The sequence below is a fragment of the Trachypithecus francoisi genome, unplaced genomic scaffold (assembly GCF_009764315.1).
Source record: "Trachypithecus francoisi isolate TF-2019V2 unplaced genomic scaffold, Tfra_2.0 Lachesis_group1, whole genome shotgun sequence".
NCBI lineage: Eukaryota > Metazoa > Chordata > Mammalia > Primates > Cercopithecidae > Trachypithecus > Trachypithecus francoisi.
This window is the reverse complement of record NW_022681454.1, coordinates 62413554-62428599: the sequence shown is the minus strand read 5'-3', so window position 1 is coordinate 62428599 and position 15046 is coordinate 62413554. Positions and strand designations below refer to the sequence as shown.

Sequence of the window (15046 nt, the reverse complement as noted above, 5' to 3'; positions counted from 1 at the left end):
AATTATGATCATCGTTGAGAATAAACTTACTTCCCTGAAGTAAAGGAAAGGCTTAAAAAGCCCTTTTAGTAGAAAGTTCTAGCTGGAGGGTTATTCCTATTCCAGGAACAATGGTAAAGTACCATACGTAACATACATTTCTAATCTTATGCACTTAAAGGTGTTTATCTTTTTCGAACCAAATTTATCATGAACATTAAGGTAAACCTTCTATTTTATTTTATTTTATTTTATTTATTTTAATCTAATGTATTTAGACAGAGTCTCTATCACCCAGACTGGAGTTCAGTGGCATGATCTCGGCTCACTGCAACCCCCACCTCCCAGGTTCAAGTGATTCTCCTGCCTCAGCCTCCCAAGTAACTGGGACTACAGACGTCCACCACCACACCCAACTAATTTTTTTGTATTTTTAGTAGAGACAGGGTTTCACCATGTTGACCAGGCTGGTCTCGAACTCCTGACCTCAAGTGATATGCCCACCTCGACCTCCCAAAGTGCTGGGAACTCTCTCTATAATTTTAAATGATGAGATCAGTCTATCTAGGATAGTAACAAAATCTGGCCCATGTTTTAGAACAAAGAGAATGGATATTGAGTAGATAGCTAATAACATCTGCCACAGTCTTATCTGCTTATTTAGGGAAGTTCATATGGCTTCTATCCAGTGTTATTTAGTAATATATTTGCGATCAAAAGGGAGTTTGAATTTATGACCCACAATATGAATCTTACAAATTCAAATATTAAGCTGTGCGAGAAGAAAACAAGATTTGAGGGGTTGCCGTATCATCAGCTGAGTTACTTTTGTTTTTTGTATTTACTTTTAAGGGCCTCTGAACTCCAGTCTGGGTGATAGAGACTCTGTCTAAAAAAATTAGATTAAAATAAATAAAATAAAATAAAGGGTTTACCTTAACGTTCATGATAAATTTGGTGTGAAAAAGATAAATATTTTATATTTAAAAACATGACTGTCGAAATGTAAATAATTTCTACTTACAGTTTCTACCGAGTAAGTAGAAATTGTTTACATTTAGACTAGAAATTGTTTACATTTAGACAGTCATGTTTTTGCCTTCTCAAACTTCTTACAACTTACAACTGATTGTCTCAAAAAGCTAAGAATCTGCTCTTGTAATGTTAGAACTTTTTGACATTTTATGATTTTTTTTGAAAAAAAATGTGTTGAAGACAACAATATAAATAGTTGTTATTATGGAGTATTTTAAACATATTTATTGAATGCATTAACCACTTGGAACTTCTTTAATAAAAGAGCAATTTTTAAAGACAATTACTTATATGTATATATGTATCATAAGGGTTGGATGAGTGTCCCCACCTTATCTCTCCTTTCTCATAATACAGTTTTAAAATTTTTATTTTGATCCAATTTCAAACTTTTAGAAAATTTGCAAGACTTATGCAAGGAAATGTAAAAACAATCATACAAATCCTATATCTAGATTCTTTGTTGTTAACATCTTCCTCCTTCCCTCTCCCTTTCCCAACCTCTGTCACACATACACATATATTCATTCATTCCTTTTCTTAAACTGTTTGAGAGTAAGTTGCATATATGATGCCTTTAAAAACTTTAATATGTATTTCCTTAAAAAAATCACAGTACAGATATCAAAATTAGGAAATTTATATTGATGCTATACTATATAGATCTTATTTGAGCTTTTCAGGTTTTCTTAATGTACTTCATAGCAAAGGAAATCTTTTATATTTGTTTTCATTTATTTGTTGTCTCTTTAGCCTCCTTTGGTCTGGAAATGTGCACTTTAGTCATTTTTGGTTTTTCATGACATCGATATTGTTGAAGAGTACATATTATTTTATAGATGTCCTTTCACTTTGGTTTGTCTTATGTGTCTTTGTGAACTCTAGTAATTTTAAATGAGCAGTAGCAATGTGATGGCAATATGATGACATTGAACCCAGTAGTACCAATTTTGGCTGTTTTGCCAGGCTGCGTCATTTAGTAAGTTTAACAAAGAATATGGGATTTTATACATTTTTAAAAATAAATTTTATTGTGTATATTTAAGATATACAACACGATGTTATGAGACTGTACATAATAAAATGGTTATTATAGTGAAACAGATTAAGATATCCATCATCTTACATAGTTACCCTTTTTCCCCCCTGTGGTAAGAGCGGCTGTAATCTACTCATTTAGCAAAAATCCTGAATACAATATACTATTCTTCTTTAAAATTTTTTTTTTGAGACAAGATCTCACTCTGTTGCCAAAGCTGGAGTTCAGTAGCACAGTCACATCTTACTGCAGCCTCAATCTCATGGACTTAAGCAATCCTACTGCTTCAGCCTCCTAAGTAATTGGGGCCACAGGTATACACCACCATACCCAGCTAATTTCTAATTTTCTGTAGAGGCAAGGGGCCACTATGTTGCCCAGGCTGGTCTTGAACTCCTGGCTCAAGTGATCCTCCCACCTTATCCTCCCAAGTGTTGGGATTACAGGTGTGAGTCACCGCCCAGCCTCAGTACACTAAGTACACTATTGGTAACTGTGGTCCTCATGTTATACATTAGATCTTTAGTCTTGTTCATTTTACATATCTGCTACTTTTCTATCCTTTCACTTAGCTCCACCACTCTCCCTGGTAGCCACTGTTTATCTCTGTATATTTGACTTAAAAAAAATTCCACATATGTGAGGTTATACAAGATTTTTGTTTTTGTGTCTGACTTGTTTCACTTAGCGTAATGCCCTCCAGGTCTATCCATGTTGTGGTAAATTGCAAGATCTCCTCTTTTTGTAGCTGAATAGTATTTCATTGTATATATAGCGCACAGTTTTAAAAATCCATTCATCTGTTGATGGACACCTGGGTTGTTTCCATATCTTGGCTATTGTGGGCAATGCTGCTGTGAACATAGGAGTGGAGATACCTTTACGACTGGGTTATTTCATTTCCTACATACCTAGAAGACGAATTGCTGGGTCATATGGTATTCTATTTTTAATTCTTTAGGAACCTCCATGCTGTTTTTAGTTCCGTAGAACATACCAATCTGTGTTCCCATCAACGGTATATGAGTTCCCTCTTCTCCACAGGGATTTTGTATTTTTCTACTTTTGTTATTTCAGTGCTGTAAAAGTGCTGTAATTTACAAATCAGTGAAATAGAGAATGCAGCTAATTTCAGGACAAATGTAGACCTGGAGTAGTAATGAAATAATTCCCACAGAAAAAAGTACAATATAAACTGCAAGCATTTTAAACAAAACTGAACATGGTTAATGCATTATTTCTGTTCAGCACATATTTGTATTGAGACTTAAGAAATCTGATGATCTGGCCGAGCGCGGTGGCTCACGCCTGTAATCCCAGCACTTTGGGAGGCTGAGGCGGGCGGATCACGAGGTCAGGAGATCGAGACCATCCTAGCTAACATGGTGAAACCTCATCTCTACTAAAAATACAAAAAAATTAGCCAGGCATGGTGGGTGCCTGTAGTCCCAGCTACTCAGGAGGCTGAGGCAGGAGAATGGCGTGAACCTGGGAGGTGGTGGAGCTTGCAGTGAGCGGAGATCGCGCCACTGCACTCCAGCCTAGGCAACAGAGCGAGACTCCATCTCAAAAAAAAAAAAAAAAAAAAGAAAAAGAAAAAAAAAGAAATCTGATGATCTGAGTGTGAGTTTTAGCTCTACTACCATCTTGGGTGTGTGTGTGTTTCGTTTTAGAAATGCGGTGGTAGTATGTTAGAGAAATAACAGGCTGTAATGAAGACTAATTCTTTTATCATAAAAACTTTGAAGTTTATTTTCATTCATGACATGTTGAGAACTTCTGAAAAGGTATAATGGGTATATGTATACATTCATAAATACTACTTCTTTTCAGCCTTGTCTTGGTGATTTATTTTGCTCTTTGCTGACAAACTCATATTGTCTTGTTGTCATCTCTTGTTACTAGAGGGAGTTGTTTATCTCTTTTCTAGGTGTCCCATTCCCAAAGAATTTCATGTCTGTGGCAAAAACTATACTCAAACGCCTCTTTAGGGTTTATGCTCACATTTATCATCAACATTTTGACCCTGTGATCCAACTTCAGGAGGAAGCACATCTAAATACATCTTTCAAGCACTTTATTTTTTTTGTCCAGGTAAGTTGGATTAGGAGGCCTTTGGTGCTCAACGTAAGCATTTATCTTCATAATTCTAAGGTGAATACTGCATCCACACTGTCAGGATGGAATTTGCCGTATCTCTCTGGTCTGCATCCTCTTCTACACTTTTCCATGATGATAAGGACTGGCTTTTGGTTTTTAAATTTTTTTAGTTTACAAGTTGATGGTATGCCAGTCTAAAATGGATTTGAAAAGTTGTGCTTTGGATTTGCTTCAGTTAACTGGCCATATGGAGGGGCTGGATAATGAATCTGACTAGTTTGGCAGATCTGTGAATGAACTGGTTCTCCTGGACATTTTAGTACTTCTACTCTAGTCTGCCCTGGATCTTTATTAGCGGACTGTGGCCCAGGAATGGGTTTTGAATATCACATCCGTTTTTTGTCTTTTTTTAAAAAACCACATTCTAAATAAGTTTTAAGTTAAGGACTATCCATCATGTCTGAGGGAAAAATATGTCACAAGGAATGTTTCTGTGCCAGAGGGTCATTAGTCTTTGGTCTGACTTCCTAGTTGACTTCCTCTTTTTTTAGTCTTCAAAGAACTGTCCTTACAAATGTAGACTAAGCAGTGACAGTATTCTCACCTTGCTGTAATAATAAGAGAAATAACAGGCAAAAATGAAAAAGAGGTGGAAATAAAAGAGCTGACCAGTTTTGTTGTCGTTGTTGTTGTTGGAGGTTGAGAAGGGGAGATGGTCGTCAGGAGAATAAACAATTCAACATCTTGAATTCGTGTTGTTTTTGTATATCTATAGGCATATATTTATAAATGCCATTGCCACTTCCCCTGTTCTCTTAAGAAATACGTATCCATCTTCCCCCTGTACGCACTCCTCACACTGAAGGCATACATTTAACCTATATAAACGTACTTTAGGAGATTGTAACTTGCCAAAACTGTTGCTCTTAACAGTTACTTTACTGTGGTATCCCATGTCCAGAACTAAGGAACAAAGAAAATGTTGTCCTAAAGTTCGCATCTGTGTTTGGTTTAGGCAGAACATGATTGCTAAAGTTCAGGTGTGGTGGTTTAAGAGAGTATATTCTCCCTCCAGAAGGGTTAATTTTACTTGACTCAGTGATCTTAACACTGTGTTTCCCAACTCCTAGCAAGTAGCAAGGGATCGATACATAGCGTTTACACATCTGATCCTGTTTGTATATCAGGACACTGTGAACTTCTTAAAGGTAGGTCTATTAGTTATACAGTATCATTGTTTGATTAAATAAAGGGGGCACTGGCCTTGGACCTCACAATTTAGAGAGTGCTGTGGTCCTTCTGAAGCCTGCACCCCTCCCCACAGAGCAACGAATCCATAGGGCTAAGAATATAACTACCTAGATCCCTTCTGTTGCTTGCTTGGGTACCTGAAACTCAGAATTCTTTATCCACATGGTCCAAAATGTATTTCCACGGTCTCCATGCATCTTTTCCTGGGCTCCATTCTTTTGAGGGCAGGTCCCGTCTCTGATATGTATACCTCTAGGCCTGAGGGGTAGCTGATGGCAGCTGTTTCAGAGGCAATGTGAACATTACCCAAAGTGTCCACAATCATATGTGAGACCTCCTGAGGTGCAGGGTGGATGCGGTTGGAAAAGCAGGGAGGTTTTCTAAGGGCCAGGCACCCGGGGCTGGCTTTCCCCATGTCACTACTTTCCAGTGCAGAATCCTGAGGAGTCTGGAGAATTCTAAGTTTGAGTTTGTTCTCCTGGTTGCTGTGAAAGTATGTTTGTTAAGGTAGGAGGATAGAACATGTTTTCTTAACAACATCCTACCTTAATATAAAATTTAGTAATTTAGTCATATGATATATATCCATTTGTATTCTTGGCCCAGACTCTACAAATCTTAGGCGTGCTCCTGCCATTAAAATACCCCCTAATGCTTCTCTCCAGTATTTAACTGTAGTGCTTGGCACATGATAGATGCTAATAAACAAATTAAATTGGAAGCTGAGAGTGCCTTACCATGGCAGCAGAAGATCAGAAATGTAGACAAGCCTCTATTTACTAGCCTTATAGTTTATAGTTCAGGGGAATCTATTCAGAAGTGAACTTCAGAATGACAGGGGTGGAATTTCTAAAGGAGCACAAATTAAATTCAGGTTTTCTCATTTGTTCTTCACAGTACTTTAATTTGTCATTTGTGGATCCGACCATAGTCATGTTATTTTCCTACCATATTTTATGATAGCTTGCAGATACATTAATTTGTAACCAGATTTTGGCTTTTCATATAATGCTGAGTTTGCCTGAGATGCTAGTGTTTTTTTTGTGTGTGTGTCTCTACTTAGTTGACTGTACTTAAATGGTGTCCAGATCATTCCTTTCAACAGGAAGCAGCAATTCCCATTTATTGTTACTTTATGTTAGGCATTACATGAAGTAGTTAACATCCAGTATCACATTTAGTCCCCCACAATAATTTTATGAGGTAGGGGGATTTATCCTAATGTCACAGATGTAAAAACATAACATCAGGAGTGGTTAAGTGATTTACCCAAGACACAGACCTAGTGAACAAGGAAAAAAATAATCTACTTTTATTTACTTCAAAAGCTAATTTCCATCAAATGTTCGTGGTAATTTGCTTTGGAATAAGATGCAAATAATGTTTTTGCTATTTATTCTGCCTTTCTTTATCATGTGTAGGAATTCAACCTTATTGATAGAAGAGAACTTGCACCACTCCAAGAACTGATTGAAAAACTCACCTCAAAGGACAGATAAAAGGATGCAGAACTGTGCACATTGTTCCTCAAATGAAGCAGTGTGGAGTGTATTGGGGTTTTTGTTATATTTTGTTTTTATCTGGATTGTTTTTGTCCTAGGTTTGGGGGCGGGGGCTTGTTTGGGTTCCTTTTTCTTTATTCTGATTATATGAAACCATATTCGATTGCTAGGGGAAGCCAAGAACCATTCTCTATACATTTGATAAGGATAAATTTATCTTAGTGTTTTTAAACTTGGTTTTGGTTGCTTGAGGAGTTTTTTAATAATATTGTGTGCTGCAAGAAAGTGCTTATTGATTGAACTGCTGATGGATTGGTTTCTGTGTGGTATAAATTGCCCATTTTTGAAGTCCCCAAACGACTTATGTTTTTAAGTGCCTTGGCAGGCTCACTTCTGAGGTGCAAAGCATAGATACAGAACTGAACAGGGCTTAAAACAATATTAGGATTACTACCCAGGGCACTTACTGGTGCATGTTGTAAAATATCTATGATAAAAGCCATAGTTTACCTAAAATGGTGATCTCCAGCCTTTACTGCTTTGAAGAAACAGAATTTGTAAAGGTATGCGTGTAGAACATAAAAAATATTTCTTAATTATTTTTTATATTGATGGTAATATATTATGTTCAACAATGCTTGGTCTTTTCCCACCTCTTGATATCTGTGATATTGAAACTTGAGGATGTTGAAATGTATTACATTTTGGCTTCTTTCTACATGTTAACTGCACTGTAGATGTAAACATTCAGGTTATCTATAGGATTGCCATCTTCAGAGGTGATGCTGAACTGTGAGGTTTCCTAGCAATTGCCAAATGAGCCATAAGTCTGCAGAATTCCCTTCTACTTTGAAGAGGAGGGCATAGGAATGTGTATTTGGCTGGGGGCATGGAGATGTTTATATGGGGAGTTAGGGATGGGGAGTCAAGTTCTAGAAAGTTTTGTCTGAAAACCTTTGAATAGAATGGCGTGAAGATTTTAATCAATTACTTATAAACAAAGTCTTAGAGACTTCCATTTAGGAACCAACTTCCAAGAGAAGTTAAAAATAAATTATTAATTTTAGGTACAGACATTAAACGTGGAATTTAAGGACTGTTGGGGGAAATTGATCACTTCTTAGCATTTCCATTCAGTGAATGGAGCTGATGTTTGCCTGTCATTTTAAGATGATACCATACCTTCTTTGGTTATTATAGGCCCCACTTGAAGCATTCTGACTTCTGGTTTTTCCACTGTGAAAGGAAATGTTTTTCTTTGCAGTGATGCCAGATAATGAAAAATGCTAATTCAGTAGTTACTAACTTTTAAATTTTATTTGCCATGACTTTCTAGTGAATTATTACCATAAATAACAAGTTCAGAAACTTAGTTTTTAGAATAAATATTAATTTTTTCTTTCAGTTTTATTCTAGAGAAATACCCATTTTAGAAATCCAGTTTTAGTTTTGTCATTTCCGATAGCTCTTCTTTCTTCAGTTAGAAATATATACCCTTCCTTCAGTTGAAATATACACCTTTTTCACATCTAGGAAGAAATGCTTGCCCTTAAATAGTATAGATTAAAAACAGTAGAAAAGAAACTAAAATTAAATCAATTTGTTTTGCCATTAACAAGTAGAGCAGTGATACAATTTAATGCCATTACAATTATGTTGACTAGAAACTGCCTTTTTCTCCACTTCATTTCTAGGAATTATTCACCGAGTACCAACAGTAGAAGTAACAGGAAAGCCTGGCAGAGTTAAATATATTGGACATTTATTGGTAAAGCTTATTTATAAACTGCAGTCAGAGCTAGTTAATTTCCTTAAATCTTTTTGTTTTCAGATAGATAATATGAATCATTATGGGTTGATTCAGAAATAAAATTTGTGAGGTGATTTTGAGTCTTGTCTAATAGGAAAATGAAGCACAGAATTACTGAGTCTTCCATATTGTATTTGACTTCATATCCATCTAGTAACAAAGGAGTTGCAGTAGCCAAGTGTAGAGAGAATAGTGAAAAATTAATCTTGCCCTCTCAAGCCTTATACAGTAGTACACTGTACTTATTTTTAGTAGTAAGACCTACTTTCCCACTATATGTACATAGTTTGTTTTCACTGTGCCAGAATCTCAGGTGCCTGCTTAGAATATTTCTTTAATCACAGTCACTGGGAAGTAAGGATATGTGTATATGTGTATATATGTTAACAAAGCATAGCAGTTCTCTAGGGGAGAGGCCTGGCATTGCACATGGTGTTACATGGCTACAAGTAAGGAAAAAATCAGAAAGTGAAAGAACTGATGTAATAAAAGGTTGATTGGTTGGTTCCCATGAAAGTTAATAAGATGCCCTTTTAAATATAAGGATCAATACTTTGTTCTGCAGCAGAGTTTGCTGATAAATGTCTATTGGATTCATTTTGGATTTCTTCAATTAATTTGTAAGTAACCAAGATAATTATTTTCCCCCTTGCTCTCTATATTAATACATAGCTATAAAGCAACAGTTGGTTTTCTTATCCTTTGATAAAAGTATCCCATAAAATATAAAGTAGTAAGTTAACATAGTATTATTGTCACACACAATGCTTTTTTTGGTTAAATGTTGATATGAAGCAATGTTTTAGAATTACTTCAATTGATGGAGTAGTGGTGCTAGAGAGAAATTAATAACAAAAAGAGTGAAAATACTTTAATTAGCAGTAGATGGTGCTACTGGCTTTCATTTGCTGACTTGATTATTCCCTTTCCCTTAAAAACCATGGCATTAGACTGCATTAAAATAACCAGCATGTTAGTTGCTGGTAGAGGTTTTGGAGGTTAATTTAGATTAAATTGGAAGATTTTTAATTGCAGTCTCTTTCTACCTTTCCTCTGTTAGTCATTTGTAAATTCTAAATGGTCACCATAAAATGTATTAGGTAGGAGATGGTATGTTTTGTGTATAATATATCTTAGACTGAGTTACTGCCTGGCTTATCAGTATGGATAAAACACTACAATCTCTTATCAGGAAATAGAGATGATGTGGATATTTATATATTACATATATAACCACCAGACTCCATTTTATGTATTAGCATTTTCCTTGCTTAAGGAAAAATAGCAAAACAACATTTCATTTATACTTTTGTTTACCCCTCTCTGAGAGAGGTTTTGATAACCACTGAAATGGTAGAATATGTGAGATACAAATATTGAGTTGTAGAACTTTCTTTCTAAGGTGAATAAGTCATGCTTTAACATCCAAATGAGAGTTGATCTTCAGAGTGGTTCTTTTGGGAACACTGTTTATTCCAGCTATACTGCAAAAGTGTAATGTTTTTGGAACTCTTCTAGATCATGACGTGAAAAGCAGTTTGTTATTATGCAGGAAAATCAATTTCATCATTTTAGTTGCACCAAACACTTTTGGCAGCTTATATGACCTATTATTTTTTTTGACATGGAGTCTTGCTCTGTTGCCCAGGCTGGAGTACAATGGCCTGATCTCAGCTCACTGCAACCTCCACCTCCTGGGTTCAAGCAATTTTCCTGCCTCAGCCTCCCAGGTAGCTAGGATTACAGGCAGCACCACACCTGGCTAATTTTTGTATTTTTAGTAGAGATGGGGTTTCAACATATTGGCCAGGCTGGTCTCAAACTCCTGACCTCAAGTGATCCGCCCTTCCCAGCCTCCCAAAGTGCTGGGATTACAGGTGTGAGCCACTACAGCCAGCCAGTATGACCTATCTTAATCATCAGCTCAACTGTAATTTAAACTTGGCTCTTCTCTGAGAGCAAAACCATTAGGGAAGTTCAAAGGAAAGTGCCATAATTTCCGAATTTGCACAAGAGAATGTTTTAAGCATTGGTAGCATCATTGAATGAAAGAATAGTTTCCTGATACCACTATTGTGAAGTGGAAAATATCACTTGGATGTGGAGGTTTTACTTTTTAAAAAAATTCAGCTTAATTACCTTACCTTAATTACCTTAGATATGTTAATAATGGAAAAAAACAAGTCCTTTCTCTAGAACTTGTTTTCTATTTTTATTCCTTTTTGTGAAAACTTTTCAATTTAATTTTGACTACTGTAGGATAGTATTGATTGAATGGATACTATGGAAAAATGGATCCAATGTTTAAGATAGAAGTAGTTTAAGGAAACAACAGCCTTTACTGCCATTTTTTAAAAAAATGTTTTTACTCAGATGAACAATTTGACTTTAATGAAAGACTGGTGATTATTGTACAAAGAAATTGGAATAAGTTTCATATACTAATTATACTGAGTTTTAAGCCTACATATCACAAAATATTTAGAATTGTGTAACCTTTTCATACATTTATAATTTTTTATGTCTTTTTAAAAGATGTGGGACCAAAAGTATATTTATAATTTGGAAATGTGACTGCATACCAATAAGAAAACTTACTTTATTTTGAAATTTATCTGGGATATTAAAGAATCTACCAATTCTTAAAAACACAGATTTATACTTTAAGCTTATTTTTAAATTAAAGAATATATACCAATTCTTAGAAACACTTTAAGGACTACTCTTAAATAATTTAAATATCAGAGTTTTGTTGTAATACTAAAATTTACCATGGAAATCACTGTTGTTCAGCTATCAGCTTAATTGTGTATGATACAAATGTTTAGCAGTAAAGCTATCTTAAGATTTAATGGAAAAGTTTAATTTGAAAATGTAACAAAAATTCTGACCAGAGATGATTTTGAATTTTTAAGGCTTTCCTAATAGGCTAATCACAGAGAATAATTCAGTTTGAAGGTATAAAACTGCTGTATATGTCTGTCACTTGTAGCTGAACTGATTGACATTTAGACAAAAGAGAGAAAATACAAAAATCAGTTTTGCAAATGTAATACAACTTTTTCTGCATATAGAACTAAATAATTGAAAATTTTGGGCTACAGTTCTCAAAGGTAGATAGTAAAATCACTGGCTTTTTCCAGCAGTATGTTTTTCCACTGTGAGTGTAACACACACACTGGAAAATAATGAGGCTGATTTTGCAGGTCTTCATTGTTAGAGATTCTGAAGTATTTACTGTCAATTCATAGGTTTCAGTTTGTTTAGGAAATTAGTGTTTGACAGCTTTCTTTAAATTATTTCACTGAAGCTGAGATTATTAGTGATATAAAGTCAAAATTTCAATATTTAATTTCTCCATATATTAATATTGTTTTTATTTGTAAATTCATGTTCTTATCTGATTTAATATTAAATTTATATAGGTGGGTGTTTCTTACCATTTTGCACAAGTTTTTATTTTTCTGAAATACTTAATTGTGCAGGTTATAAAAAAGATTAGTGCATTTTCATTTTAAGGATGCTTTGCTCCTTAAATTGTTTGACAGAAATGACTGTTTTTAGGGAAAACAGTTTTTTTTGCAGCCACTAACTCTGTATTTGTTATTATTGTACATGCATAACCAGGGTGGTGAGGGCACTAATCTTGTAGGAAACACTTACTTGATGTTTTATTTGAACTTTTCCTATAAGTTTAAGTTACTACTTAGAATTACCACTAGGAACAATATCATGAAATCTAGGTTGAAAGAGAAAACAGTATATATGAGAACACTTAAAGTTCAAATAGAAATCATTTCTGAAGACAAAAACAGGAATATGTCAGTACCAAGTAATGTAAGAATAAGGGCAGCATTTACACTGTACAAGTATTGAGGAGAGTACATAAAGACACGGAACTGCTCTTATGGAGACAGTTTTTCTCATAATGAAGTAGAAGGGGAAAAATCATCTAAGTTATGAAATTCAACATAGGCGCTATATTACAAACTGTGCCAGATTATGCAAATTGTGATTGTCACTGATCAAAGTTTAATCGCTTCATTTTTGTTTAAAAAGGGATACTGAATGTCAGAAAATCTGTAATATGTTTTATTCAAAAGATGTAAATAATGTATACAGACTTGTATGTGATGGGATGGGAAATATTTAAATTCTAGATGTTTGTTTTTTTTTTAAAGAAGTAACTCAATGTTTATAAGAAAAAAATGAATAAATAGTTATGTTTGGCCATGAATCCTAACTTTGCATTACTGTTTATTTTTGCTATAGGCTTTCCCACACCAAACACATTCCAAGGGAAATATTGAGGGTATATGGAATATGTTGAACATTTAAAATGTTAGGCATTCTTTCTGTAATGTTCACAACAACCTTGGAAATTAGTATCTCAGTGTCTTAACACCTTAGAAAACTAAAGCTCAGAAATTGTACAAATCACTGATTTGGATTAGGGTTTTAAAACCGTACTATGCCTGAACTTGAAACCAGTGTTTTTGTTTTCCTTTTTTCACTTTTTTCTTTATTCTGCAGTGTGCAGGTGTATGTTTTCTGTAATATATACTATTATTACGGTGAGAACAGTTAGCACAGTAATAATCATTTGTTGACCTTTTCATCAAGCTATTATTTAATATTTTGTCTTCATTATAGTTCATTAAGGAATATTAATAAACAATATTGGTGAATCATTTACAAAGTTCCAAAAAGGAAATGTGTATTTTATTTTACTTTATTTTTTATTTTAGAGATGGAATCTTGCTCTGTTGCCCAGGCTGGAGTGCAATGGCACGATCTCAGCTCACTGCAACCTCCACCTCCTGGGTTCAAGTGATTCTCATGCCTCAGCCTCCCAAGTTGCTGGGATTACAGGCATATGCCACCATGTCTGGCTATTTTTTTGTATTTTTAGTAGAGACAGGGTTTCACCATGTTGGCCAGGCTGGTCTTATTTAGGCCTCCCAAAGTGCTGGGGTTACAGACATGAGCCATCATGCCCGGCCAAAATGTGTATTTTAGAAGTCTTCTCAGAGTATCAGAAGTATTTATGTTAGAGGCATTTGTGTTTGAATCTTTAGGTTAAGAATATTTAGTGGTAGTAGCCACAGTTGCTCAAAGTCACTAATGATATTTGGGAGAAAGACTAGTTGAAATGCTAGCCAATGCTGTTGTGGACTGTGTCTGCATGCTATAAAAACACCCTGTGGGCCGGGCATGGTGGCTCACACCTGTAATCCCAGCACTTTGGGAGGCCGAGGCGGGTGGATCATGAGGTCAGGAGTTTGAGACCAGCCTGGCCAATGTAGGGAAACCCCGTCTCTACTAAAAAATATATTAAAAAATTAGCCAGGCACAGTGGTGTGTGCCTGTTGTCCCAGTTACTCAGGAGGCTGAGTCAGGAGAATCTTGAACCCAGGAGGCGGAGGTTGCAGTGAGCTGAGATTGCACCAGTGTACTCCAGCCTGGGTGACAGCGTGAGACTCCGTCTCAAAAAATAAAAATACCCTGTTATTCATTTATTGTGTGTAAAGAAATATGTATTGTAAAATTATCTACATTTTGATAATTAGGTTCATTTACCTCTATTGTACTAAATGTATAATATGTTGTTAATCCCTCAAAACATCTGCAATGAGCATTTTGCAACACAAAGATTCTAATTATTCCTCTAAGGTTTAAACAACCATGTTTAGTAGAAGTTTTACTAAGAACTTGTACATGCTCCTGTTATAGCATGGTGAATACAGTGTCACATTTTCTTGTTCACCTCAATCCACTTTACAAGCATGTAGCAAAACAGTTTTCTTTGCTAAGCTATATACATCTGATGACTTTTGTGCTCTTCTAGTATGTTATTTTGCTTTCAGATTTCAGATTTGCAGGAAGCACCCTGACTCCCACTCTTGCATTTATGATTGCTTCTGTACCCCCTGTTTTCTAGGCACTAATGAAGATTACAAGGGGAAATTTATAACCAACTTATTAAGTTGATAAAAATCATTTTACAGAAGTAGTTGCATTTGTGTAGACAAACTCATGGGCTGTGTAACCGCTACTTACTATCAATGTTCAGGGTCTCTTATTTTTTCTTTTTATTATTTTCTGATTTGATTTAGTTTTCCTAATAAACCTGTATGTTGTCAGTCAGGACCCTGTCTCATTCTTTAGACTAGAATTCCCATAGGAGAAAAAGAATTGCCAAATTGAAGGAGTAGTAAAATTTCTGGCAAGAAAGGATTAAGGTGGCAGCACACTCATGACTGGCTGGGTGCTCTGTGTCCTGTCTCTTATCTGCAGTTTCAAAACCTGAAAAGCTCAGAAAACCAAAGT

The 15046-nt window shown here is 35.2% G+C and overlaps 1 protein-coding gene across 3 annotated transcripts in view; it reads left to right on the top strand.

Annotated features, from left to right (window-relative positions):
* Positions 1 to 12953, top strand: part of MOB1B (MOB kinase activator 1B) — a 90554-nt gene extending 77601 nt beyond the window's left edge. For 2 of the 3 annotated variants that reach the window (XM_033214489.1, XM_033214490.1), the window contains 2 exons: positions 3984 to 4147; positions 6826 to 12953. In XM_033214489.1, coding sequence (XP_033070380.1) covers positions 3984 to 4147; positions 6826 to 6903 — 242 coding nt within the window. In that variant the 3' untranslated portion in view covers positions 6904 to 12953. The remainder of the gene's footprint in view (positions 1 to 3983; positions 4148 to 6825) is intronic. The other variant, XM_033214491.1, reaches the window with a different exon arrangement.
* The last annotated feature ends 2093 nt before the right edge of the window (positions 12954 to 15046 follow it).